The sequence below is a fragment of the Electrophorus electricus genome, chromosome 10 (assembly GCF_013358815.1).
Source record: "Electrophorus electricus isolate fEleEle1 chromosome 10, fEleEle1.pri, whole genome shotgun sequence".
Taxonomy (NCBI): Eukaryota; Metazoa; Chordata; class Actinopteri; order Gymnotiformes; family Gymnotidae; genus Electrophorus; species Electrophorus electricus.
The window spans coordinates 21,594,032-21,620,199 of NC_049544.1; the positions used below are offsets into that span (position 1 = coordinate 21,594,032).

The 26,168-nt window shown below is 44.1% G+C and overlaps 1 protein-coding gene across 1 annotated transcript; it reads right to left on the reverse strand.

Moving 5' to 3' along the window:
- Window positions 1–14,158: 14,158 nt before the first annotated feature.
- Window positions 14,159–17,354, reverse strand: irx4a (iroquois homeobox 4a). The gene is made up of 5 exons (XM_027026381.2): window positions 17,310–17,354; window positions 16,469–16,714; window positions 16,032–16,138; window positions 15,136–15,446; window positions 14,159–14,889 (listed from the first exon to the last, which is right to left on the reverse strand). The coding sequence occupies exons 1-5, from the start codon at window positions 17,352–17,354 to the stop codon at window positions 14,180–14,182; spliced, it is 1,419 nt and encodes a 472-aa protein (XP_026882182.2). The 3' UTR covers window positions 14,159–14,179.
- Between the last annotated feature and the right edge of the window lie 8,814 nt (window positions 17,355–26,168).

A 26,168-nucleotide genomic window follows, 5' to 3' on the forward strand; every position in this document is an offset into this window, starting at 1 on the left:
ACCCCCCACAGATTTTGCAAATTCAGCAAGTTGCAAATACTTTAGAGCCTTCAAACTTTGAACAAGAGTAGCATTTATTAACAAATGCCTAAATATTACAAACAAAAAGTACAAGTTGCTCAATGAAATTATAATACATTTTTAACATAAAAATTAGGGTTAATTATTATTCAACCCCTAGGTTTAATATTTTGTGGAATAACCCTTGTTTGCAATTACAGCTATTAATCCTTTTTCATAAGACCTGATCAGGCCGGCACTGGTCTCTGGAGTAATCTTGGCCCACTCCTCCATGCAGATCTTCTCCAAGTTGTCTAGGTTCTTTGGGCATCTCTTGTGGACTTTGATCTTGAGCTCCTTCCACAAGTTTTCAATTGGGTTAAGGTCAGGAGACTGACTAGGCCACTGTAACACCTTGATCTTTTCCCTCTTAAACCAGGCCTTGGTTTTCTTGGCCATGTACTTGAAATTGTTGTCCTGTTGGAAGATGAAATGACAACCCACCTTAAGATCCATGATGGAGGAGCGGAGGTTTTTGGCCAAAATCTCCAGGTAGGCTGTGCTATCCATCTTCCCATGGATGCAGACAAGATGGCCAGGCCCCTTGTCTGAGAAGTAGGCCCACAGCATGATGTTGCCACCACCATACTTGACTGTAGGGATGGTATTCTTGGGGTCGTATGCAGTGCCATCCTCTCGCCAAACGCCCCGGGTGTGGTCGGCACCAAAGACCTCGATCTTGGTCTCATCAGACCAGAGAACCTTGAACCAGTCTGCCTCAGAGTCCTCCAAGTGATCATGAGCAAACTTTAGACGGGCTTTGATATGATGCTTTGAAAGTAAAGGTACCTTACGGGCAGGCCTGGAACGGAGACTATTGCGGTGGAGTACGTTACTTATAGTATTTATTGAAACCAATGTCCCCACCACCATGAGATCTTCCCGGAGCTCCCTCCTTGTTGCCCTTGGGTCAGCCTTGACCGTTCGGACAAGCCTGGCCTCAGCATGGGAGGAAATTTTGAAAGGCTGTCTAGGCCGTGGAAGGTTAACGGTAGTTCCATAAACCTTCCACTTCTGGATGATGCTCTCAACAGTGGAGACAGATAGGCCCAACTCCTTGGAAAGGGTTTTGCACCCCTTGCCAACCTTGTGACCCTCCACAATTTTGTCTCTGATGGCCTTGGAATGCTCCTTAGTCTTTTCCATGTTGACCATGTATGAGTGGTGTTCACTTGTTTGGGGAGGGGCTTATATAGTCACAAATGGTAGGAAAAAACAGAAAATTAATCCAAGTATGTGAAGCTCATTGTTCTCAATACCTCAATTAGTTATTAATACTTGAGGGAACCAAACAGAATTCTGGTGGTTTGAGGGGTTGAATAATAATTGACTCTCTGTAAACTTTTTTGCTGCAGTGCATTTTACATGTCCAGGCCCATCTACAGTCCAAATTTCACAATGCTAAGTTAAGTCCAAATGTGTAACCCCCCCTGCAAAATCTGCAGGGGGTTGAATACTACTTAGAGGCACTGTATAAACACAGGGCAGTATGTCATCGCAGAGGTTATTCACATGTTCATCGCAGCTATTTGTAACCTCAAATATAACTAAGGCAAATGAGAAGTGACCTTCAGAAGGTAATCATAATGTGGAATTTGTGTAAGGGTTGGCACCAGGCCGAGGCCCCCTCCAGCCACCAGGGGGAGGCCTCGAGTCAGGCACACTACCAATTAGGCTTGATGCCCAACAGCTGAGCTAGGTCTATATAAGCCCAGTGACCCAGTCACTCATTGCTGGCTCTTTGCTAAAGTTTTGAGCCAAGCTCCTAGCTGGTAACTCGGGGTAATTGAGGTTTGTGAGCCTCTTGTGCTACACCTCTCTTTCTGCTCTGTGAGGGTATCTGTGTTTTTACACATCCCCTCCCTTCTCCAGTTTTCCCTCTCAAGTCTGTCTCTCTCCCGAGGCTCCTCTTAGCCACTAAAGTTCCTCCGTTTTCTGGTTTTGTTTGGGAATTTTTAGAGTTTGGTTTTCCCCGGTGCATAGGGGCTGCCATTCTTCCATCCTCCATTCTTTTGAAGTGCGATATACGCAGAGGTTGTGTTATGCTGCAGTCGCGGTCATACGGGAGCTCGGTCGGCTCGCAACAGAGTGGCTGGGTTTGATTCCCTGCTGTTGTTTTTTTTTTACTTGTTCTAAGATCCAACTGTTTTGCAGGCCCACCATCATTAAAGCACGGTAGCTCACCCAGCAGAGTATCGGTGTCATCACCTATCTGTCCTGGGTTTGAGCATCATTACAATTTGACATACTTTCCTGCTGGTTTCTCTGCTTTCTTGATCCGTGAGCACCGGCATGTCGAAATCTCCCGACAGGTGGAAGGCAGGCCAGCCTGGGGCAAGCTCACAGCCAACCCTCTGCTGTAGTCCTACAGTTAAGCATCCAGATCAATCAGACAACGTGTAGCTAACAATATGTTTCCGGGTCATTTTCAGTTTACCTTTGGGAATGAAAATTACCTTAAATTCTATCAGAAATAACACTGGTCAAATGTAGCTATTGTTTTGGCTTTTGGCCAGTGTCTGGTTCAAAGAATTCCAATTCCAGACATCTGCTAAAAAATTTTTAAGGGCCCAGAAATGTACAAAATATCTGCACACAAATACTGTAGTCACAGAATAAACTAAAACAAATGAATTAGTTTGAATATGAGCTGTAAGAACTCCCTTATTAGTACTCCCTTGACTTCTTTGTGAGGACAGCCTTCAGGGAGTCTCTTTGGTTTCCACAATTGCTGAAGGCAGCACAGAAACATGTACCACATCCTCACCTTGGACCTACTTCCTGTTCCTTCTTGGATGGACCCGCAGTCTGGACAGCAATGACAAACGTGGCCATCACTTTCATATTTGTAAACAATGGCATTTTAACAGACATAGAAAAAAGGTACTAAAACACGGAGACTTACCATAGCCTGCATCTCTGCCTCTTCAGTATTTGGAGATTGCTCTTCAGCAGCTTCACATAGAACTTTCATTTGGAAATATGTTTGCATGATACACAATACTCTCGGTTTGTGCTTTGCTGTTGCAAAGGTTTCAGTTTATTACCCTTACTCTCCTTTCTATTTTGCTTTGACACTCTTACAAGACTGTGAATCAGAGTCCAAATCAGTCAGCTAGAAAGAATATGTTCCAAACTAGATGGATAGCTTTCAGGATAACAGTATGTTTCTCAAGTAGCCCTGCAGTAGAGGATCATATAGCTTTACATTAACCAATTAATACCCATTATATTAGTCATGTTCAATTATATACTTTACAGCAAAACAGGTAATATAAATTAAGGAAACAGCCAGAGAGTGGTGCAATGTGAGAAACATGTCAATAAAAAGTCATCTGTTATCTAGCTAACTCTGCTTAGCTATAGCTAACAACTATTTCATCATTCGGTTTCCCTTTGGGACTGAAATCATCCAGATTAGGTTCAGAGTTTGTAATAAGCACTTGGTCCATCTGTGGCTGCCCGGTTTTCCCTGAAGTGCTTCTGAATAAAGTTGTGGTGTCAACTTGAGTCTCACGCCACAGTCTCCCCTCATTGCCATGACTCCCGTGGCGCTGAGCATTCGCACTTCATGCTTTGTAGCGCTTTCACTTTGTAAACCGCTTTGCTTGCCTTCTGTGTTTCATTTTGTACCGTTTTGTACCATCTGTGTTTCAAGTTTTTGTTGTAACCATGCCATGATCTTGCTTTGTTGGTTTGACAACCAGCTACACAACTGTGGAATGTTCTACAGCTTATGAAACCGGAGCATGTGTGTCCTGCTTCGCATCATGCAACATTACAACACTGTTTCTGCTAGGGCCGTCTTTAGCTTGAGCAATGCAGCTTGGGAAGTGATAACGATTGTGACTTGATTTTTGTTAAATTGTTGCTAGGTCTCAGGTCTGGCTTAATGCCAGTCAAAGCCTTTGCAGTGACCATGCTGGTACGTCAGCGTAAAGGCATCTGACAAAAAGGCTAGAGAGCATTTTCCGTTTCTCCTATGTCTGCCATGTTTAAATGAGTGTAATGGTTTCCTCCATATTCCGTATGCGTGTGTCCCTTCTACACGTTAGTCCGAGTCCCGCTGTCAGAGGCCTGGCTGTTGCCATTCCGTATTTTACTGAACTGTTGCCACGGGCCTGAATGGAAAAGTCGTTCGGACGCAAATGTCCAAATCTTTTCGGTCAATATGAACATCATTTCTGTTCTGTGGATGAACAAATAGAGCTGTGGAAACAAGCAGCTCTGTGTCCCCTTTCGCGCAGAGTGCGCAAACACTGAATGCTCGACGCTAACCGCGGAGAGGAGCCATGTGCTCTGTTCCAATGGCCAGCATATCTCACCATGCATCTGTGTCTTTAACGTGTAGAACAGTTATAGAGGACAATGTTAAATGGATCGTGTTCTAATGGGAAGACAATATAAACTGTGGGGTTTGACCCAGTTTTGTAAGCGAAAGCTCCTAATCAAAGACTAGATCATATGTATTCTGCATATGATGATTTTATGGTCCACGATACATACACCATTTTGTGAAGTCCTACATGACATTCCTGTAATGTTCCGTTCTTTTGGATGCACAAAGTACTGTTGCAGTAATTTTTAAGGTATGACACTAAAAGCTACATTTATAGCAATAATTCACAAAAACACATCAAATTGCAGACCTTAAGTCTCTGACAAGTATACAGCCGAGGGTATAGTGCCAGAGTACAGTAAGTATAGTGTCAATGTATAGTGTCAGTCTATAGTGAGTATAGTGTCAGTGTATAGTGAGTATGGTGTCAGTGTATAGTGAGTGTAGTGCCAGTGTATAATGAATATAGTTTTAGTGTATAGTGAGTATAGTGCCAGTGTTTATTGAGTATAGTTTCAGCATATAGTGAGTATAGTGCCAGTATATAGTGAGTATAGTACCAGCATATAGTGAGTATAGTGCCAGCATATAGTGAGTATAGTGCCAGCATATAGTGTTAGTGTATAGTGAGTATAGTGAGTATAGTGTATAGTGTTTAGTGAGTATGGTGTCAATGTATTGTGAGTATAGTGCCAGTGTTTAGTGAGTATAGTGCCTGAGTATAGTGTCAGCATATAGTGAGTATAGTGTCAGTGTATATTGACTATAGTGTTAGTGTATAGTGAGTATAGTGCCAGTGCTTAGTGAGTATGGTGTCAATGTATTGTGAATATAGTGCCAGTGTTTAGTGAGTATAGTGCCAGCATATAGTGAGTATAATGTCAGCGTATAGTGTCAGTGTATAGTGAGAATAGTTCCAACAGAGGTGCAGAAGCAGTTTTCAGGGAGTTAGATTAGTTTAGTTTAGTTTAGTTTATTTATTTATTTGTTGTCTCGTTGTTTTCCACAGGTGTGAAGTTGTCTGGAGACAGGCCCCCAGGTCTGCACCAGCAGCCACCGCAATTCCAGCCGTTCCACATGGAGGTTTTCAGGAGAAGGGTCCCGTCGGCGCAGCATAATTGCTAGCGGTGGCACAACAAAGCGCCGCTCTAATGACTACAAACATTTGCGCGCTCGACTCCCCTGGACGTAATTGAATGGAGAGGTTGGAAAGATCAATAGCATTCAACAAAAAGCGAAGAGTGCGGGAGTGGAGGATAGCTGTCCTGCGAGGGGCTGCGGGACGTGAGCCGCGTCCGGAGTGCCTCCCCCCCACTCTTTCACACCCCGGCTCCATCTTCCTGTGAAACTGAGTGTGGACAGAAATGGTTGCACAGAATACAGGCTTCTTCTATTATTCATGTAGGGAACCAGTGGGGAACACTGGAAAATGAAAAGGCTGGACAGCAGAAGACACAGAGGAGGTTGCTGCCCAACTCAAAAAGGATTTCTGATTTATAGCTTTAACATTGCCGCTACCAGTTAAGAGTGATATTTTGCGTTATTAATTAATGAAGGAAAAAAACTCTCTGTCTCTATCTATTTATCTCTCTCACATACACACACACACACACACACACACACACACACACACACACACACACACACACACACACACACACACACACACACACATGCATGCATGCATGCTGTCTCCTACCTGCCCATATATTGTCCCATTCAAATTCTTTATGAGAAGCAAATAAGCGATTTCCCATGATAGTTATTAAATCAGTCACAGTCATTTTGGAACGCCAAAATACACTATTACAGAATTCATGGACAACTCGTGTTGATCAAGTCAAAAAGATGCGTTCTAGAACTGTGTAAACAACAAACAGCTGTGAGGGTCTGTTTGCTCATTTGTTTGTTTGTTTACAAATATGGATCTACCAAAAGCAAGCCAACTAATCTTGCTTGTACACCATGTATTTACCTGCTAGGAGTACTGCAGGAGACGTAACACAGCTTAAACCTACTTTAATAGTAGTTCATCATTTTCTCAGTGTCCCGGATCTAATGTGCGAGCAATATTTAACTGTGTGTCTTATTCTAGTACGAATTGGCCCTGACCATGCTAAAACATGCTGAAGCGTAGCTTTGTCGCACTGGCTGGCAGAAATCTTTCGACATCTCACAGGGCCGATCAGAGGCATGTTTCGACGTGGATTTAACAGCCTGAACCGTTTCTACCATACAGACTTTTCAAAGAGAGAATCGTAGCATTTATCATTTTTAAAGGATAGACTGGCATCAGCTGACCGGTATACCTGCACGTACAAAGCCCTTAGCTTCTGGATCATGACCCTCAGATGGGCAGGTTTCACTGATTTCCACAAGGTTTTGGATTTAGCCACACCCACAAAAACACAGTGGGAGGGGGGGATGGGAGCTTATACTAGGCCTCAGGGTTTGACTTCCTGTTGTCATGGCTTGGGTTGCAAGACTGAATTAACTGAAGGAAGAAAAACTTGCTCCTGTTCTCTTTCTCTCTCCTGCTTTCTCTCTCTTTCTCTCTCCAGCTCTCTATCCCTCTCCCACTCTCTCTTTGTATTGAATCAAGTCTTCAATTTCTAATTACTCTAACCACACAGTGATGTCTGCAGCACTGTGCTGCCACACTTTTGGGAAAGGCGAGAGGCCACAGCAGGGAGATGGTCAGAGCCGGCTGCATAATCGACTGTTTCCCAGGCCCACCTGCCGACTCGCTTCAAGAACAGTCTCATCTGGGAGAGCGTGCTCCCATCACCCACAGCCCACACAGCTAGTGCGACTGGGTAGGGACAGAAAATGAAGAAAAGCAAAACAAACCTGACTTTGATTAAACGTGCTTTAATTCTGCCAACAATTCCTCCCTGTGATGAGTGCGGATCGGATAATAAGGTGGCATGCTGCCGGCTACAACCCTGTCGGTTGCCCCGCGCCCCCAAATCAGATGGCCAAGACCTCCGAAACGTTTAATTGGCCGCCAAAATGCTCCACATTCATCCATCACATTATCTCACCAAAGGTATTAGAACCTTTCGCCACCAATTACCTGAAGATTCCCCCCTGTGCAGAGCCACCTGCAATGCAAATGTGACCTTTCACTTGGGTGCTGATTGCATGTTCGGAGGAACACTGGGGGCAAGACAGGGTTTGTGTGTGTGTGTGTGTGTGTGTGTATGTGTGTGTGTATGTGTGAGTGTGTGTGTGTGTTTGCACAGCAATAAAAGAGCATGGTGTGTAAGTGTGAAGAAGCCTGGTGTGGCTGTGGACCTGTGTGTCTTTTTGTGAGTGTGTGTGTGTGTGTGTGTGTGTGTTTGTGTTTGTGTTTGTTTCTCAAAAATGAAAATCCCAGTGTGGGGCCCCTGCACTGGGAATGTTAATTCACTCTGATATGTGTTGTGCAGATCATTGAAACTGACACCATCCAGAGGACTGGGCATCAGATGGGCACCCTGACCCGAGCGCTCTAACGCCCCCCTCCCTCCAGTAGGGCCTCAGCCTTGCGCTGGTCACCTGAGTCATCCAGATCACCTGTATGGAGGCCTGGGGGCTGGACCAGCCCACAAGAATGACTCAGCGAAAAAGACCTGCTTAAAGAACCGGAGACAACCTGGGGAGGGTTAAGTTTAAGATTAAGGTTAAGGTCAGGGTCAGGGTCAGGGTTAAGGTCAGGGTTAAGGATAAGGTAAATTTATCTTCATAATATACATAGGTAGTTACTTATGTATAATACATAGGAAATGTTGTGTGATCTCACATCTTTACAATATAAAAATAAATGTGAGCGTGTATATGTGTGTGTGTGGATTTAAAGTAACAGATTTAGATTCTAATACTCATAATGTCCATCCGCTTATATGTGTGTGATTGTCATCTTGGTATAATAACCATCAGTGGTCTGTTATCCAAAGCAAAAGATGTCTAACTGTATTGGTAAGTTCCAGGGTTTGATTAATTGCTCTTCCCCCAGTACTTTGTTCAAATTAATTTTTTCAGCCACTGTTACAAAGCCGTCTAGCTGTAATGACAACCTTTGAGATGACCTTTGACCTGTCATTAGAACATAAGGGTCTTCTTAGTGCTTGTTGACTACATCATTAACCCTTTGCATTCAAAGTAAGAAAGGGTACCCTGACATTTATACATTTTGTGGCAAGTCTTTAAAATCTCTGTTTGTTTTTGGGAAGTCTAGAAATATCAACATGATTTTGTGAGCAGTAAACAGACGCTGGTGTGAGCAGTAATCAGACAGTCGTGTAAGCAGTAGTCAGACACTGGTGTGAGCAGTAATCAGATGGTTGTGTGAGCAGTAGTCAGACGCTGGTGTAAGCAGTAGTCAGACGCTGGTGTGAGCAGTAATCAGATGGTCGTTTGAGCAGTAATCAAATGCTGTTGTGAGCAGTAGTCAGACACTGGTGTGAGCAGTAGTCAGATGGTCGTGTGAGCAGTAGTCAGACGCTGTTGTGAGCAGTAGTCAGACGCTGTTGTGAGCAGTAGTCAGACACTGTTGTGAGCAGTAGTCAGGTGGTCGTGTGAGCAGCAATCAGATGCTGGTGTGAGCAGTAGTCAGACGCTGGTGTGCTGAACCAGCCTCCCACACCCATCCTCCCCTCCCCCGACCTGAGATGTGCTACACTTACCATCAGCTCTAGTCTTATATATTCTAGAACATATTGAATGCATTACATATAAATGTAAACATACCCACAATGCCATACCGTCATGTTTCCCACAGGAGTACTGAATGTACAATCAATTAAATAATAGGCATATATAAATAACTTAATGTTTATAGAAATATTAATAATTTAAAAGTTAACCTAAATCCTGTAGCAGCTCCTTGGCAAACACAGATCTGGCCCTCCAGGTATGTTCCCAGGTCGGCTCGATGGTTTTAATAGAACACCATGATGCAGCTTTCCCTTACGGTTATGTAGCGCAGGGTAATGCGGACCCAGTCCCGGAACGAGACGCCCGTGTTTCCTTCCTCTGGTACCAGCGCTCGTCTGGCCTGGGCTCCAGCGGTTCTCCTCATGTTCTCTGCCTGCTTCTAGCTGCTCTTAAGTGCTGCTAGCGTCTCCTGACCAGGGGGCACACAGGCAACACTTTAGCACCTTTTTTTTTTTTTGAGCACTGCAGGTGACCATAGGCTGGCAGAGAAGAGGTGCACAGCGCCTGGAGGTGTGGAAAGTCTCTCGGCTGTGGGCTCTCCACAACCCCCCCGGCGCCCCCCCGGCGCCCCCCGTTCCCCGGCCCCCCCTGCAATGACACACCCTGCTGGCCAGACACTGGCGACAAGCCTGGAGTGACCTCACTGTTGCACATTAGACTAGCAGATCCGGTGAACTTTAATGGCATTTAAATGCAATTTTGCCACTGCCGGGAAACACGAATGGCTTTTTGCATGTCATTTTACTTTTGATTATTATCGACTGGCACTGGCCGCGACACCAAAGCCCAAATACATCGTTTAGTTTGCTTTGTGTATCGGTATTTAACGCCTGCTGTGTCACGTGTGGCGTGTCTCAAGCAAAGGGTCGCAGAAGCTGTTGTGGCAATCTGAATATATATTCGATATGGTGTAGAAAAGAACCCTAGTTATTTACATTCTGACCTATCGGAAATGTCACAAAGGAAGGGTGGACGACCTGTTGTAATGGTCATCGTAGTTTGGCAGGTGGTATTGACATCCTCAGATGCTGTTTGGCGTACAGGTGGACAGAAGTTTTCTTCCCTGAAGAATGTATCTTCTTAAATGACTCAGCCGTTCTATATGATTAAATTAGCTGTTATAAAGGCTTAAATGATCCATTCTAAATGCTTAAATCAGTCGTACTAAATATTTAAATCAGCTGTTATAAACGTTTTGAATCAGTCATTTTAAACGCTTATATGTGGTGATAAGTGTAGATCAGACATATTTGAAAAATCAGAGGCATTCACATTGTGTAGGCTACACATATTAAACATCCTTATTAAACATAAGGATGGCTCATTGGAACTATCCAGAATTAAGTAAAACAAAGTCTAAGTAAACTAGACATTATCCTACTGGAAGGCTTCTGTGATGTAGAGGCTTTGGGTGCACGTGTATCAGTCGTACCCCAAGATGCCTCCTGTTTCTTTTCCGTGTTTACTGTCAGATACAACTTCATTTTGCTGAGGTATATGTGATTGCACGTGGCCCCAGTTGTCCATGAGACCATAATGTCATTAACTCAGGCAATGTTCAACCTACCCGCTGCGTCAGCATTTCACTCCCCAGACCGAGCACGAGAAGAAGTAATTGCTTTTTATTAATTAGTTTTCCTGCAGATTAATTAAGACCGAATGTTGCTGATGATTCGACCTTAGCTGAAAATAGGGAGTCCTGTGTAAGATGGAAAGCGCCTAATGATGTACAAACGTATTTACCATGCGGATCATGACAGCACCAACCCAGGAGGCCTTCATCATGGTCCCAGGGGTAGGGCGGGCTGGTTTTCCTGGAGTATTATAGGTTTGTTTTCCCGGTGTATGATGGGCTGGTTTTCCTGGAGTATTATAGGTTTGTTTTCCCGGTGTATGATGGGCTGGTTTTCCAGGAGTATTATGGGTTAGTTTTTCAGGAGTATGACGGGCTGGTTTTCCAGGAGTAAGGTGGGCTGTTTTCCAGGATTAAGGCAGGTTGGTTTTCCAGGGGTATGACAGGCTGCTTTTTTATATATATATATATATATATATATATATATATTTATTTATTTATTTATTTATTTTTACATTTTTACATTTTTACATTTTTATTTTAGACAATGTAGCATACTACTGCACACAAATACCAGATGCCGCCTCTCAACTATCAAATTTCCATGCCATAAAATTTACCCTTCGTTCACACACAATCTCGAGCACAGGCTGCTGTGTAACATACTATGTATTTCTTTGTAAAGATTCCGAGAGGTTTTAATATTGACTACGTGGTTGGAACACCGAAATGCGGGAGGTGAGCGTGTTACGTTAAGACGAGTGCATTTTTTAAAACTCAAATGTTTGCTCTTACACTCTCGTGCCTGCGCATTTCGAGAGAATAACGTGGCATAAGAATTAAACATGGCTACGTTGTATTCCCATGTTTCCCATTGTAGGGGCATTTGTAATTACACCAGCACCCGTTCTTTTTATAGGCCTGCAATTATGCATTCAGTATGTAGGCTATGTGGTGCATGAATCGGATGACTGGCAGGTCTGTTGACTGTTCCCACGTGCGCTTTTCCAAAGTAACGTAAAACACCCTTTAATTGGTCATTTAAAGCTTTAAACCTCGCTGTGACTTACGCTCATTCTCCTTCTCCGGTTTATGTGTTATGTCGAAGTCTATTACCACCACTGGACATCCCTGTCCCTTAAGTTGAACAGAAATAAATAAATAAAAGGAAGTGGAAAAAAAAACAAAAACGAAACTATCAGCCGAGGTTTGCGCAGGTCGATAAAGCTTTTAGATTTGGAGATGTTTTCAGGGAGCCCATTTCCTGCGGCGGAGAGTTGTTAATGGGGCTTTAGGAATTATCTTATGACTCAGGTTTGAGAGCAGTTTATTTCCCCGGCCCTGTTCCCATGTCGAGTGTGAGTATGCTGCTGTCAAACTCACTTAATGAAAAGTAACGCGCCGCTGATTACAGTTTTATTTGGTCTCTATGTAAAAAGCGCCGTTAATTTAGCATCCCCGTCCACTGTGTGTTTGAATTTGCCACGCCTGAATGATTTAGTCAGCCTCCTCAAACTCCATCTCTCTCTGTCTCTCTGTCACACCTACACACACACACACACACACACACACACACACACACACACACACACACACACGCGCGCGAACGGAGACTCCCGTACTGTTAAATGCTGTACAAGTTTTATTTAAATGAACTCTTTATATTATTATTATTATTATTATTATTATTATTATTATTATTATTATTATTATTATTATTGCGGTATATAACACTCTTAATACATCGGCGTTTATCTTTTGTTGGCTGTTTTAGAAATCTTTCCAGTACATTAGCTTGAACCCTGAGAATTGTTACATTTATAATTTATTATCACATTTATGAATTTAGACATATTTATTTTTACTGCTGGAGGCTAAAAGATAACATCTATTTGAAAAACATTTGGTCTATCTATCGGATCGACCGTGTTCCACAAATAAATACACTGCAGCTTTCTTTTTTATTAAATGGAAAACATCCTTTGTCCAGGGGATCACACAAGAGAAGATCTCAATCGTTTTGGCTTTCACATTAAAATTCATTATTGAGGCGCCTCTCGCCGGACACCGTCCCCACGGGAGAACAATTTTACCATCACTGTCAAGTCGTACCCTTGACTCCCTGTTTTTGCCCTTTTATCTGAGGGAACTAATTCGCGTTCTCTTGCCCTTTCATTTACAGACGTGCCCCGGTGGAAAAGTCTCCGGCTGACGGCGATTGCGGGGTCGAGCGAGCTGCAGAAATTGAAGGGTTAGTGTCAGGAAAATTTCACTTCAAATGATCTCCACCGTAGCTGGTTTTGGCTGTCTGACCGGAAAACTCTGGCCTTTTGACAGAAAGATGCTTCGATAATATTATCAGGTGGAGTGAAATAATCGATAGGGTGAGACGAGATATGACGGACTACATCCCAATTACCCGCCGGTTAAGGGAGGGTTAATGAGCTCGTTCCTCTTTGCTCCGCAGGGCCCGCGCGCTCCCACAGAGTTTGAAAGACAACGATATACAGTAATTGACTGCTATTATAAATCTAATAGAAGGGTACGTTAAGCTCATATTATTATAAACCAAATTTTATTTGGTGAAAATAAATATTACACGATGATTATTATAACATTTTGCTAGTTTTCATAAACTGATACCAGAGAGCGTCATGTTTGTTCCACCATTTCAGTGTACCACACTTTAAATTTCATATTTACAATATAAAGCTTGGAAACACGTTAGATTAAACGGGCGGGAAAAGGCAGGTCAGTTATCACAAATACCAACAGAATGAAGACCAATACCTGGCAAATTGTGAATAGCTCAAATGGACAGAAAACCGACGGATGAGAATGTATTTTGGTAACATACGTTAGATTACTCTTTGCCAAAATAACAGAGAAACCTAGAAAGCAGTGGACATCAAAGTCCACGACTGCTCAGTCCGTTTCAGCACCAAGGACAGCGCTCTTCGTCGATAAACAAGGACCAGACATTCGCGTCCAAAACTGATCCTTTATTATAGTGAACAAATTTAAACAGCTCCCAGTTTTAAGGAAACATGTGTACTTGTGCGAGTTTTTTTTTTTTCTCAAGTGTGACACGCGAGTCATTACATGAATGACCGAGTTTTAAAGTATGTTCCATAAAGACTTTTTAACATATGCATGCCAAAAGGAAACCAAACAAACCAAAAAAATCAAACAAACAAAAAAAACCCCAAATAGCCTGGAACAAAACCAAACTTTAAACCTGTTTTCTTTTGAAAATGTAAACATCCGGTTGTACATTTACATAACCTTATCGTGCGTTTAACAGAGGAATGAAAATATAGCAAACAGATCCTTCTTGGGACCTTCAGAAGTGAAATGGACAATAAACAGTTAATACCATACAATTCCCATTACCAAGCAATATAAAATAATGTCCAACATCTTTACGAACTATCCAAACATAGTTCGACATTTTCTTGTTAACCGTCACAGAAGCGAACTCCAAACCGGCCCGTTATGAGTAAGAGAGGTTAGGAGCAAAACATTTTGTTCATCCCTTTGGGGAAAGTCATGTTATCCTTATTCGACTCTTGGTGCTGCAAAATGGTAGCGTGTGTCTTTATCGCGCTGTTTCCAACCGAGCGTTCCAACGCTCCGGTCTCGAGAATGGAGCCTTTGGTCGTGGTCCAAGAGACCGTGTTGTTGGTCTGTGATTGGTTCAAAGTGCTATGTCTAAACAAGGGGTCGTGAAAAACCCCATCTACCCAGTGTCTGAGGGTCGTGACCGGCGAATCCTGTTGTCTGTCTTGGCCGTTCAACGGCGACGAGGTCGCTGGAGAGGAGGGCAATGCGGACTGACACCGAAGCATACACGAGGAGTACTCTGTTCTGTTCAACGAGGTGGCAGTCTGCGCCAGCGACCAGATCCGCGGTTTGTTGTCGAGTATTTGGTGGTCTTGTTGGAAACATGTTTTGGTCTGTCGTACATTGCTGGAACTGTGCTCTTCAGTCGCCGTTTTCAGGCAGTTTTTGGGCAAGTCGCCGTCCCCTTCCAATGAGGCTCCGGCTGACAGCTTCAGAGAGGTGTCTTTGAGGTGGTCGCTCGGGCAGTCGGTGGTGGTCATGTGTGCGTTCAGGTGGAACTGACGCTTTAGCTCACACTCGGAACTCTCTGACTCGATTGTGTCAAAGTCGTCCAAGTCGCTCAGCTGCAGATCTTTATCCTCGCGACTTCCACTCTCTGATAAAGTAAACAGAAACACATTGAAAAACCGTTCAGATATGTCTAAGAGACTCTGAAGTACAGAACCGGCGATACGCCATGACGTATTATTTGCGAAGCGTAACGGTAGGCCTAGCACAGACTAATATATGAAAGTGACAAAAAAACACGACGGTTTTACAAGTCTATAAACAACTGACAGCTATTGTTAACCGAACACTAGCTACTGATAATGAAGCACACGGAGACAATAGTAGAGCTAACCGTCTTCGTTAGTTTCACTTTTGATTTGGTCCTCTTGTGACCCCTCGTCATCTTCGCCGTATCTCTTCTCATCGGAGCACTTATTCCTCGGCGGCCACGTCATCTTGTTCTCCTTCTTGAGCCTTCTCCTGGCGTTGGCGAACCATGTGGACACCTGCGTGAGGGTCATTTTCGTAATGATGGCCAGCATGATCTTCTCGCCCTTGGTGGGGTAGGGGTTCTTCCGGTGTTCCTGGAGCCACGCTTTCAGAGTGCTGGTAGTCTCACGTGTTGCGTTTTTCCTCCTGGTGCCGCCGTCCATGGCCCCGTATCTACGGCAGAAAACATTTCGTTGGTAATTAACCGCAGAGCAATGAGAAGAATGCATTGTCGTGCCATGTTTATTAACGTAACCAAAGCCTTGGGCGAATCACGTAAAGCAGACATTCCCTGCCAATTTCGCCAGTTAGACATGCCCGTGTGGTTTAAAGGCGCGCAGATAACCTTTCATCGCTGATTTAGTGAGATAAACCGAATGTCGAAATTTCGTGATTGGCTACAGTAAAACATCTTCAGGTGAAATCGTGACAGATGCCTTCTAGCTGTCCATATCGAGTCAAAATGTACCATGCAGCATGCTGACTACGGTTTAATTAAACAACTTTTATTCTTTTTACGAAATAATAATCCTTCCGATAACCATTTGAGACCTGTTCGGGTTGCTGTCATACAGAATCTGGTATTACCAACCAATATTAATTATCATCGTATTTGTTCTTCATTTTGATCGAAAATGGTAGACTACTAATTATTCAATCAATACACAACACAGCCTTTGATATAGATCGTGATTAACTTCGTCTAGCTCATGTTAACTGGCAATTACCGAATTCGTAATGAAGGCCAACACTCAATACCTTTCATACTGGTACTGTCCCAGTGTGGGATCGTAAGGATAGTAAGCTGTAGCCTGCGTGAACCCCGCATGCGCAGACGCTGTCCCATCCTTGGCGTCAAACGCTCCCTGCGATCAAACACAGTTTTTGCCTTAATATTGCGTTTCAGCAGTCGCCAGGCATGCTGTTATTGGAAACCTTCTTATGAACGCAGCTAAACCTCCAGTTTCACACACACACACACACACACACACACACACACGTGTGTGTGTATGTGTGTGTTTGTGTGTGTGTGCAACGTTCCACTTAAACTATTTATTTATACTCCTCGAAGTATTATTTAGATAGAATATAAATATTTATTGCATCGCCAGCTGCGTTGTGCAACGGAAAAAGGAAGAGTGTCTGATATATTTGTCGAAATGGTACATCGTGCGCAAACTTTGGCAGATACTTACCAGCGAGTAAAAGGCAGAGGCGTCGGTACCGTAGGCAACATAATTCCCATAACCTTGGCTGCTTGTGTACGGGTTGCCATAGACGCCCAAAGCGGCAGCCGAGCTGAGTTCGTGTCTGGCGGTGGCTAACAGTCTGCTCTCATAGACGGGACAGTAAACGGGAGTCTGCGTCGAGGCGGTCATACCCGCGTCCGAAATAGATCTGGCGCTTGACTCGCAGCAAGAAGAGTTGGTAGTCATGAGGAACTGGCGTGACAAAGAAATACCAGCGTCAGGAAAATATAAACAGGTGTAGGCTATATTGGCCAAGTTTTAAAAAGTTCGCTGGCGTGAGACGTACCCCCCCCCCGAATTAGCCTACAAATCTGGAAGGAAATAGCATTTTATATGGTAATATTCTCCGTATCAGGAGCAGAGAATGTTCTTTTTTTTTCTTCTTTTGGCAGGGTCCATATCTAGTCCCCCAAGGAAAATGCGATTTATGGAACATTGCCAAAAGAAACAACAACAACAGTTGTTCTCGCTCCCCGGTCGTCGGTTCTGCAACTTCCACCCGCTGCGCACAACGGCGTTAGTCGATTTCTTAAAAAGATAAAGATCGAAAGAGGACCGCGCGCAGCCCGCAGCTGAAAGGGAAACGCGCGCGGTATCTCGTTACCTGTATCTGCGGAACGTTATAGCTTTGCCCAGCGGTAACGTTATAGCTTTGAAATCCTGCGGTGCCGTCCACCTTTATTAGTCAAACGCGCTGGCGAGGATCAGGCTCGAATCAATGCAACGACACCCGATGTGGTCTAAATGCAGCCAAACACCCGCTCATAGTCAATGGATCCGAGCTTACCTGTGGTGCAGTCGAGTAAGGATATCCGAATTGTGGATATGACATTGTAGAGTGATCCCTATATCCCGAAATAAGGCGAGACTGTAGGTCTCCACGCTGCCGTAGGCTAGCCTGACTTTCACTCTACCAATTGATTGGTAACTATAGGCTGCTAGATGCTTATAGGATGAAACGCAGTACCATGTTTAAACTGCTTAAATGCCTTTCCAAGGATGTGCAAAAATACAGTCTCAAGTCAGTCTATTAAACTTCTACTATATTGTCGAGCACATTCTGTTGCGTTTGCGGTATTAATCACGCTGATGTCAGAAATACATATTTTGCTTTATAAAAACTAGTATAAAACACGTCAGCTCAGATGCAGGTTGTTTTAAACGCCAGTGACTCTGACGTCAGAAGAAACCCACTCAAAATGACCAGACTCTAACTTTAATATGCATTTCTCGGGATAAAAATCGAACGAGTTGACGGAAAGCGGGGGGAGTGAAATTTTAAGACATCCTGAACTTGTAATTGGGCTTGCCAATTAATCTAAGGTTCGAAAGCTTTTAACTTATGTACTAAAACGTACCTGGCGTAATCAAACCTATTATATTCCTCACCTTCTCACCCAAGGATGGGGAAATTGTTTTCATGTGAAATTAATTAGAGGATTACTCCATCATTGGATAATTAGTGTCCATTAATAAGGCAAGCACGAAGGGTTTTAACTACAAATATTGCCAGCAAAAATAACATTAAATATTATAAAAACAATTTCTATTGCACGCAATATTTAAAATATATCTATCAGAGATGGCCCTTTTTCTTTTTATTATTTTTCTCTCAGAGATAAATAGTTATGTACTATAGATCATCTGCTTGTCCTAGAGCGTGTGCTTGTATATGCGTACGTGCGTGCATGTGTGTGTGTGTGCGCGCGCATGTATATGTGTGTGGGTGTGGGTGTGTGTGTGTGTGGGTGTGTGTGCGCGCGCGCGCGCGCGTGTGTATTATAAGCTCTAATTTTTATATACTCCTTGGACATTCTCTTTGATACAGTCACAATTTTACATCCAGGATATACGGAAATCGCTGAACACACAGGTTAGAGCTCCTGTTCTTGTTTTAATGCCACACAACACAACTGCAGATACTTCCAGGCAATGAAGGTAACATTTTGGCCGCTCTGTCCTGGGCGGAGGCATCTACGCCGTAGTGTGCTGACTTACTTAGAGAAGCCCGGGTTTAGACATGTGAGAAGCCCCGGGGTCACAGTCAAATTAATGATGATCTACTCTTCTTCTCCCCAGCTGGAAGACTGCCTGAGAGAAACGAATCTGCCCACAGTGACAGCTCGATTGCGGATGATTGATGACTATCTAGAGACCGGCCAACATAATATAATATGGTCTGCGTAATTGCTTTCATTTACAGATGAAGGTACTTGTCCTCAAATTGAGTTCGACTTTTATCAAGCAAGTTTTTTTTTGCACCCACCCTATCTTTGGCATGTGCTAGAGTTCGCAAAATAAGTGTTCTGTGAAATTAAATTAGCCAGATAATTCTGAGCAAATGTCGCCGCGCGCGCGTCGGTAATAGACAAGGGGTCAAATGACTGAATCGCGCTCGCGACGCTTTTAATTGTCATTCATTTAGGAAGTGACTATTTGAGTGAAATATTTTTTACATCGCTTCGTTGAGGTTGCATTCAGTTAAACACTTATATTCAGCTAATATGGGGTCATATATATCACAGGAGATTCTATATGCCCTCTATGTAATAATGACTGACTGACTGACACACACACACACACACACACACACACACACACACACACACACACACACACACACACACACACACAGTGATAACCCAATAACCTACACTTTTTTCTGGATAATATCAAAATCTCTCCGCGAGCACTTATTCCCACCGACACGCTCTGGGAAGATATGTCGATAAATGCATTCTTTAAGTTTAATGGACATGTTCAGCAGGCGACGTGATCCAGAGTGACTTTCATCTGCATTTTGTTTCTGATTTTCCTGGCTTATTTTGGTCCCCATAAAATATTCAAATACACAAGTATAAGCTTTTAGAGGAAAGCCAAGTCTCCGCAAAGAGTACGCCCTTGTTTTTTGCTTTAGAGATGAAAAGACAGCCAGCCTCTTTCAGACACGTAGGGGATGCGGGATAATGTTCTATTGCGAATAATGAAGGGGGTTGTTGAATGCGCACACGATATACTAGAAGCCAGCGGTACATGTCGAGACAGCCTGTGAAATTTACAGGCACGTGAGTCTAGTCTCAGATGAGGTTTTCACTGCACGGCAGAGGTGTCAGATGCGTGGTCAGGAATAACCCGAAGAGGAACCAGTCTACATAACATACACGGCGTGGAGGAATAACCGGGCCACACGACACACGCAGGCTCTCGGCAGTGACTGCACTCTCAGCGAGATTAAGAACAGCACAACACGGAATTGTCAACCCAGTCCCATTTTTGAAGGCTTCCACCAAATCAGGCAGAAATCAATCACCACCGACCGCCTCGCTGCGGCACTCGGAGGGATATGTTCTCGAGGGCTTCACACGGCCTACTGCAAATGTTGCAAATGGGATTTATATATATTTAAAAAAAAGGTATTTACAAGAATTGTCCTATTGTGAGGTAGGCTTCAAGTGAAAAGAAAATACTGGGAACATTTTGAAGTTTTTAAACTTTTTATTTTTTATTTTTCCGGATTTAGTTTTCACTTTGATTAAAACACAGCCCATGCTCAGTGCTGTAGTTCAGAAAGTAACAGCAAAAAAGGTGTTCTGGACTATAGCTTCTTTAATCTGTCCATAGGTGACAAGAGTTAAAAAAAGAAAAAGAGTATCCCGGTCCCCGTAAATTGATCGAGGTCCCCTCTCCTTTTGTCTGGAAAAAATGTCATCTGTACGTGCAAATAACTTTACCAAAATGATCAAGCAAATTCATCAAATGAAGTTTTTTTTTTTTTTGTCCAAACTTTGCAATCGTTTCATAACAAAATGTATTTTAAGGGGTATTTTATAAAAAAAAAAACCCAAACCTGTTGGGTGAAGTTCGGCAGTGTCTGTAATATCTGCTGGTGCATGGGTGTCGGTAGAGCTGCTGGCGGAGCCGCGCGTGCTGGCGCGAGCGTCCCGATGAGTCCGGACAGCTCTATTTCGACCCCGCCTCGTGCAGTGGAACGGAAGGACTCACTTGATCGGATTAAGGAGAATATGAAGACTCACAGACCAATTTTATTCTCAGCGGTCAAACCACTGTTTGACATCCAAATTAAATAGTGCAACACTAATTTCCTTTTAAAATAACTGTATAATAAACGTTTTTATAACTTCAATTTAAAATCGACTTTTCGAAGCGAAATAGCTTACGTAGGCTACATCAGGTCAGCCCTAAGCTAAAGGTCGGGAAGAGATAAAACCGATGCGCTTGACGTGTCGTCGCCAGTCGCAGCCAGCTCCCATAGTCAGAACAAAAGAAAGAGATACGCTTTTCTTACAGTTTAGTAACTCAAATGTGTGACTAGACAATAACCACTTTATTACTGTTCACAAATCTTTGTATTTATTATCCTCAGAGACACTCTGAAGACCTCATAAGAGGTCATTTTGGAATGTGACTTCACCCAGTCCTGGGTCTCATAGCATTAAGATGAGGCTGTTTTATTTCAAAATCTCTTTACTCCTCAAAGTCTTCCTCTGAGGCTTTCTGTTGCTCACAACCTGCTGATCTCCATGTAATGATACAACACACAGGAGCGTCCCGGAACTACCAGAGCTGTAAGCTACTATGAACTCTTGGTTATTGTTTGCAATATCTGACCTCATTTTGAAACACCATACATTAAGTGAGAGGAATCCATCATTTGCACATGTCTCCAGTAATATATTCAAGTTCAAATGGCATAAATTCATGACTGTGATTAAATAATGTAGGTTCATAATGAAACCTGATTAGGTACACAGGGTGTATTGGCCCAGTGTGAACCTCAGGTGTGGATCAGAGGTCATGGGGTCATGGCCTCCTATGTGGCATGGGGTAAAAGCCAGAGTGAATGATCCAACCGTAATGTCAGTACATGGGCAGACTAATTCAAAAAATGTCACGCTCTGAACCTCTGCTAGCAGGCTTGCGTGTAATATTTCTCGCTAATTCAGATCTAATGCTCCGAGAACTTTATTGAGAACATTACCTAGAGCGTCCCCTGGAAGATGGACAGACATTTGGAAAAGGCAGAGGCCTCAGAGACGCACGGCCTGGAGGCCTGGGTCCACCCTGAGCCCTGAGCAGCACCGCTTAAGAGCTTTGGAGTGTTGCTGCTCACTCTCCATGCATAATTGATGCGAGGGCGAGGTTTGGTGCTGCGCTTAGCCAACCGGTTGCAGGAGGGTCCCACGCAGCTGACTGCAGAACAGAGACAAACCACTGGTGTCTGGCGTGGAGAGCCTTATCACATTCACACCTAATTCTGCTGTTTTTAATCCATCAATCCAATAGGGTCTAGCCACACATACATACGCCTCACACATCAACTATACATTACTATGATTGTTTTGCTAATATTATTATTTTTGTTTTAATACAATATATCTAATAAATACCCATATATTTCTGTTTATAAAACATAATTCGTGGGATCAAAATGATCTAAATAATCATGTAAATATTGATTAATTTAGGGGAAAGTTTTTCAAAACACCAATCAGTCATGGCATATGCAGAAGGATTCCCTGGTTCAGGAGGTCCCATGACACGGCATAGCGAGTATTCCGGGGTCTGTGACAGACTGTGCTGTCTTTGGAAGATGAAATGAAGAATACAGAAGCCTCAGAGCTGTTTAACTTCATGGATATACTCTGTTTATAACACCAGGACCCAAGATGTAACAAAGAGGAGGAAAAAAGGAAAATTCACAGTTCAGTGAGTCGTCCCTAATGTGCTGGCCTGATCCGAATGGGAAGAGCCGAAGCTGGAAAGTCGTGTTCTGCTCAGAACTGCCACCATTGTTCCCGCTTTACCAGCCTGTTTCTCCTGCCAAAATGACAGAGCGTTGCAGGCCCAAAAAGCACCTGCATGTTAAACAGGTATTAAAATTGCATGGTTCTAATACGCAGAGGTAAAAATATTCCAGTACGTCCCTGTTTGGTCCATCTGATGACTGAAGGAACTTGTGATTGAGCTTCCACATGGTGCTCTCATCTCATCTGACAGCGTATCTAAACTGATATCAACATGGCTCTGTCATTAGAACACAGCCCATGTGCAGGGGCTTATGGGTCAAATAAGAGGTAGAATGAGACAATAAAATGCATTTGTGTTCAGAAGCAGCATTATGAATTAATCATGGTAAGTGTGCGGCCTACACTTCCCAGATCATCGTGCCTAGACCCACTTCCTATCTTCCAGATGGATAAAGGTATGAGTGAATATTGTGTGAGGTATGAACAATGAAGTTTTAGTGTTCTATTAGGATTTTTTTTACTTCAGGTTGTTTTTCCCTTTATTAAAACCCAAGTGTTGCCAAATGAAAAGCTAAAGTGACTGAGCGTTGCACAAACAGCAAACGCCCACGGTTCTTTCCAGAGAAAGGAGGAACCACCCAGAACAGTGGGTAGGCGAGATGAAGGAGCAGAGGGGTTGTGGTGTGGCAGGTAAGGCTGGTACTTTCAAATCTCCGGAACCAGGGGGAGCGATGGCTGCAGGAAGAGAGGGATGCAAGCAGGGAGAGATAGAGGGAGAGATAGCTGGAGGGAATGCGAACAACAAAGGGGGTGAGCGGGGTGGTGCTGATCGACAGGCGCAGAGTGAGCGTCCTGAAGATGAATGGCAGGCGGTTCTTAAGGAGTGAAACAGCCTAATCTTGTACAGTAGGAGGAAATGTAGCAGCGTCTGGTCTACACGACCTCATGGACTGCACTTCTGTTCAGGGTTACAAGCCTCCTTATTTCCCTTGTATTCCCTTCATATCAGTCTGACTGTTTACCGGCGCCATATACAGATGCAGACCAAATCTGCAGACAAATCTGTTAAATGACTGATTCTCACCCATGTCGTAAACGGCATTTGCGGATCAGTGTCTTGTCCTTTAAATCATGACAGAACTCTGAGCAGTGCATTCTGGGATGCATGCCTCTCACCAGAGGACAATGGCTCTCTTTCTGCGGGAGGTTAAATCATGGTGATGAACGGTATTAAAATTTGCCTGATGTAGTTCACTATTTGATCTAGCTCATGAGAAAAGATGTGAAAAGCTCCACCTTCATTCGTCTTTGTAGTTTCATACAGTTTTGCGGCTGTTGAGCTTGCTGACCTGAATTGTGTACTGGACTGGGCAGGGTTCAGCAATTAATTCAGGGTTCAGAATTCCACCGTGATTCCGTTATTTAACACATTATTCCCATGCATGATAATAATAATAATTACTGATATCATAACTTGATCACAGCTACCCATTCTCATATGAAACATATTCAGATATCTATTAAGCTTGGAATCCTGGAACATTGCTGTAGCTTCCTCCCCAGGGAACTTGGATTTGATGCAGTCCACTGCAGACCTGTAAGGGCTTTCTGGATCGGGGACCTTCAAGTGAAATATCCACTGATCCACGGTGCCTTCATGCTCCATTTTGACTCCTCCTTTTCAAGCCCTTCGCAGTGTTTTGTCCTGCACTAGGAGAAGTGGCCCTGCAGTATGGATGATCGTTAAAATGCACATCAACTGCCTTTTAGTAAAACCAAACGTAAAACAGCCATTTGTCTATTGTCAGATGAAATAAATATGTCAACTGAAGGTATATATGAAGGTACATCGTCAATTAACTTATGCAGGGATACACTGTATACATTTTTCAATAAACGCTGATATGCAGTGGTATTTTTTTTGTGAATATTTTTGCATTAAGCCCTCCACAGTGATGTGTATTCTTTTAAGTAAGATGTCATATCATTTATCTCAGCCATGGCCTCCCCACGAGGAGGTCAGCGCTCGCTCCATAACAGCCGATTTGAGGGACGGCGCGGAGATTGCGCTGTCACGTGGCGTTGCGGAGAGAGACGTTCCTTTCCTTGCCCTACTCTTTTATTTTCCAGCTGAATAAGCACATCTGAATGGACCTGAAAGAAGTGCTGATGTTTATATTAGCATGCATTATTCCGCCACGCTACCTCTGCGTCTCGCAACAATAAGAGGCGGTCGTCATCGAGCCCCCTCCTTCCCAGTCTCACTCCAAATAATATTTATAATTCCAGTGCCAGAGCTTTTCTGCGTTACCTCGTAACGCAAAGAACAAAGTCCTCAATGAGCAAGACAGTCGACATTCCTCCCACTCAGCGTTCAGGGGTGTGCAGCACTCAAACCTTCAAGCTCAAGGTGACGGAAATGGGCATTTGCCAGTGGAAATCGCTGGAGTTTGTTAGTATTTAAACCCAGTGATCCAAAATTTGGCCACTGAAGATCATGAACACTAGATTCTGACTGCTTGCCAGGACAGAAGAAGCCCATGGTGCTACTTTGTCCAGGACAAGGTCAAGGAGACAGCCAGGGGAAACTGAGTTGTGAATTTTTTACAGACACACACACAATATATATATATGTATACTATAACTATATACATTTATATCCATAGCAACTTATAATTACAACTGAGCTCAATTTGAACAATTGAGGGTTAAGGGCCTTGCTCAGGAGCCCATCAGTAGTAGCTGGGCAGCAACAGGGCTTGAACCAGCAACCAGCAGATTACAAGTCAAGCACTTTAAACACTGAGCTACCACTGCATTTTTTGGCTTGGGTAGAAGATTTGTGTCCTGAATGAACACAATGCATTTTTTTTGGTTTTTGTTTTTGCTTTTGGTAGGAGATTTTGGCCTGCTACAGTGAACAAGATCCAGAGCTGAAGAAAACCAGAGTTGGAACCAGACATGGTCCAAGGCAGGGTTGAAGGGTTCTCCACCGGACTGTAGACAGCCTGATGGAGGGGTTCTTCACCGGACTGTAAACGGCCTGATGGAGGGGTTCTTCACTGAACTGTAGACACCCTAATGGAGGGGTTCTTCACCAGAGTGGAGACACACTGATGGGGGGGTTCTTCACCGGACTGGAAACACACTGATGGGGGGGGTTCGCCACCGGACTGGAAACACACTGATGGGGGGGTTCTTCGCCGGACTGGAGACACACTGATGGGGGGGTTCTTCACCGGACTGGAGACACACTGATGGGGGGGTTCTTCACCGGACTGGAGACACACTGATGGGGGGGTTCTCCACCGGACTGGAGACACACTGATGGGGGGGTTCTCCACTGGACTGGAGACACACTGATGGGAGGGGTTCTCCACCAGACTGGAAACACACTGATGGGGGGGTTCTCCACCGGACTGGAAACACACTGATGGGGGGGTTCTTCGCCGGACTGGAAACACACTGATGGGGGGGGTTCTCCACCGGACTGGAAACACACTGATGGGGGGGTTCTTCGCCGGACTGGAGACACACTGATGGAGGGGTTCTCCACCGGACTGGAGACACACTGATGGGGGGGTTCTCCACCGGACTGGAGACACACTGATGGGGGGGTTCTTCACCGGACTGGAGACACACTGATGGGGGGGTTCTCCACCGGACTGGAGACACACTGATGGGGGGGTTCTCCACCGGACTGGAGACACACTGATGGGGGGGTTCTCCACCGGACTGGAGACACACTGATGGAGGGGTTCTCCACCGGACTGGAGACACACTGATGGGGGGGGGGGGTTCTCCACCGGACTGGAGACACACTGATGGAGGGGTTCTCCACCGGACTGGAGACACACTGATGGGGGGGGGGGGGTTCT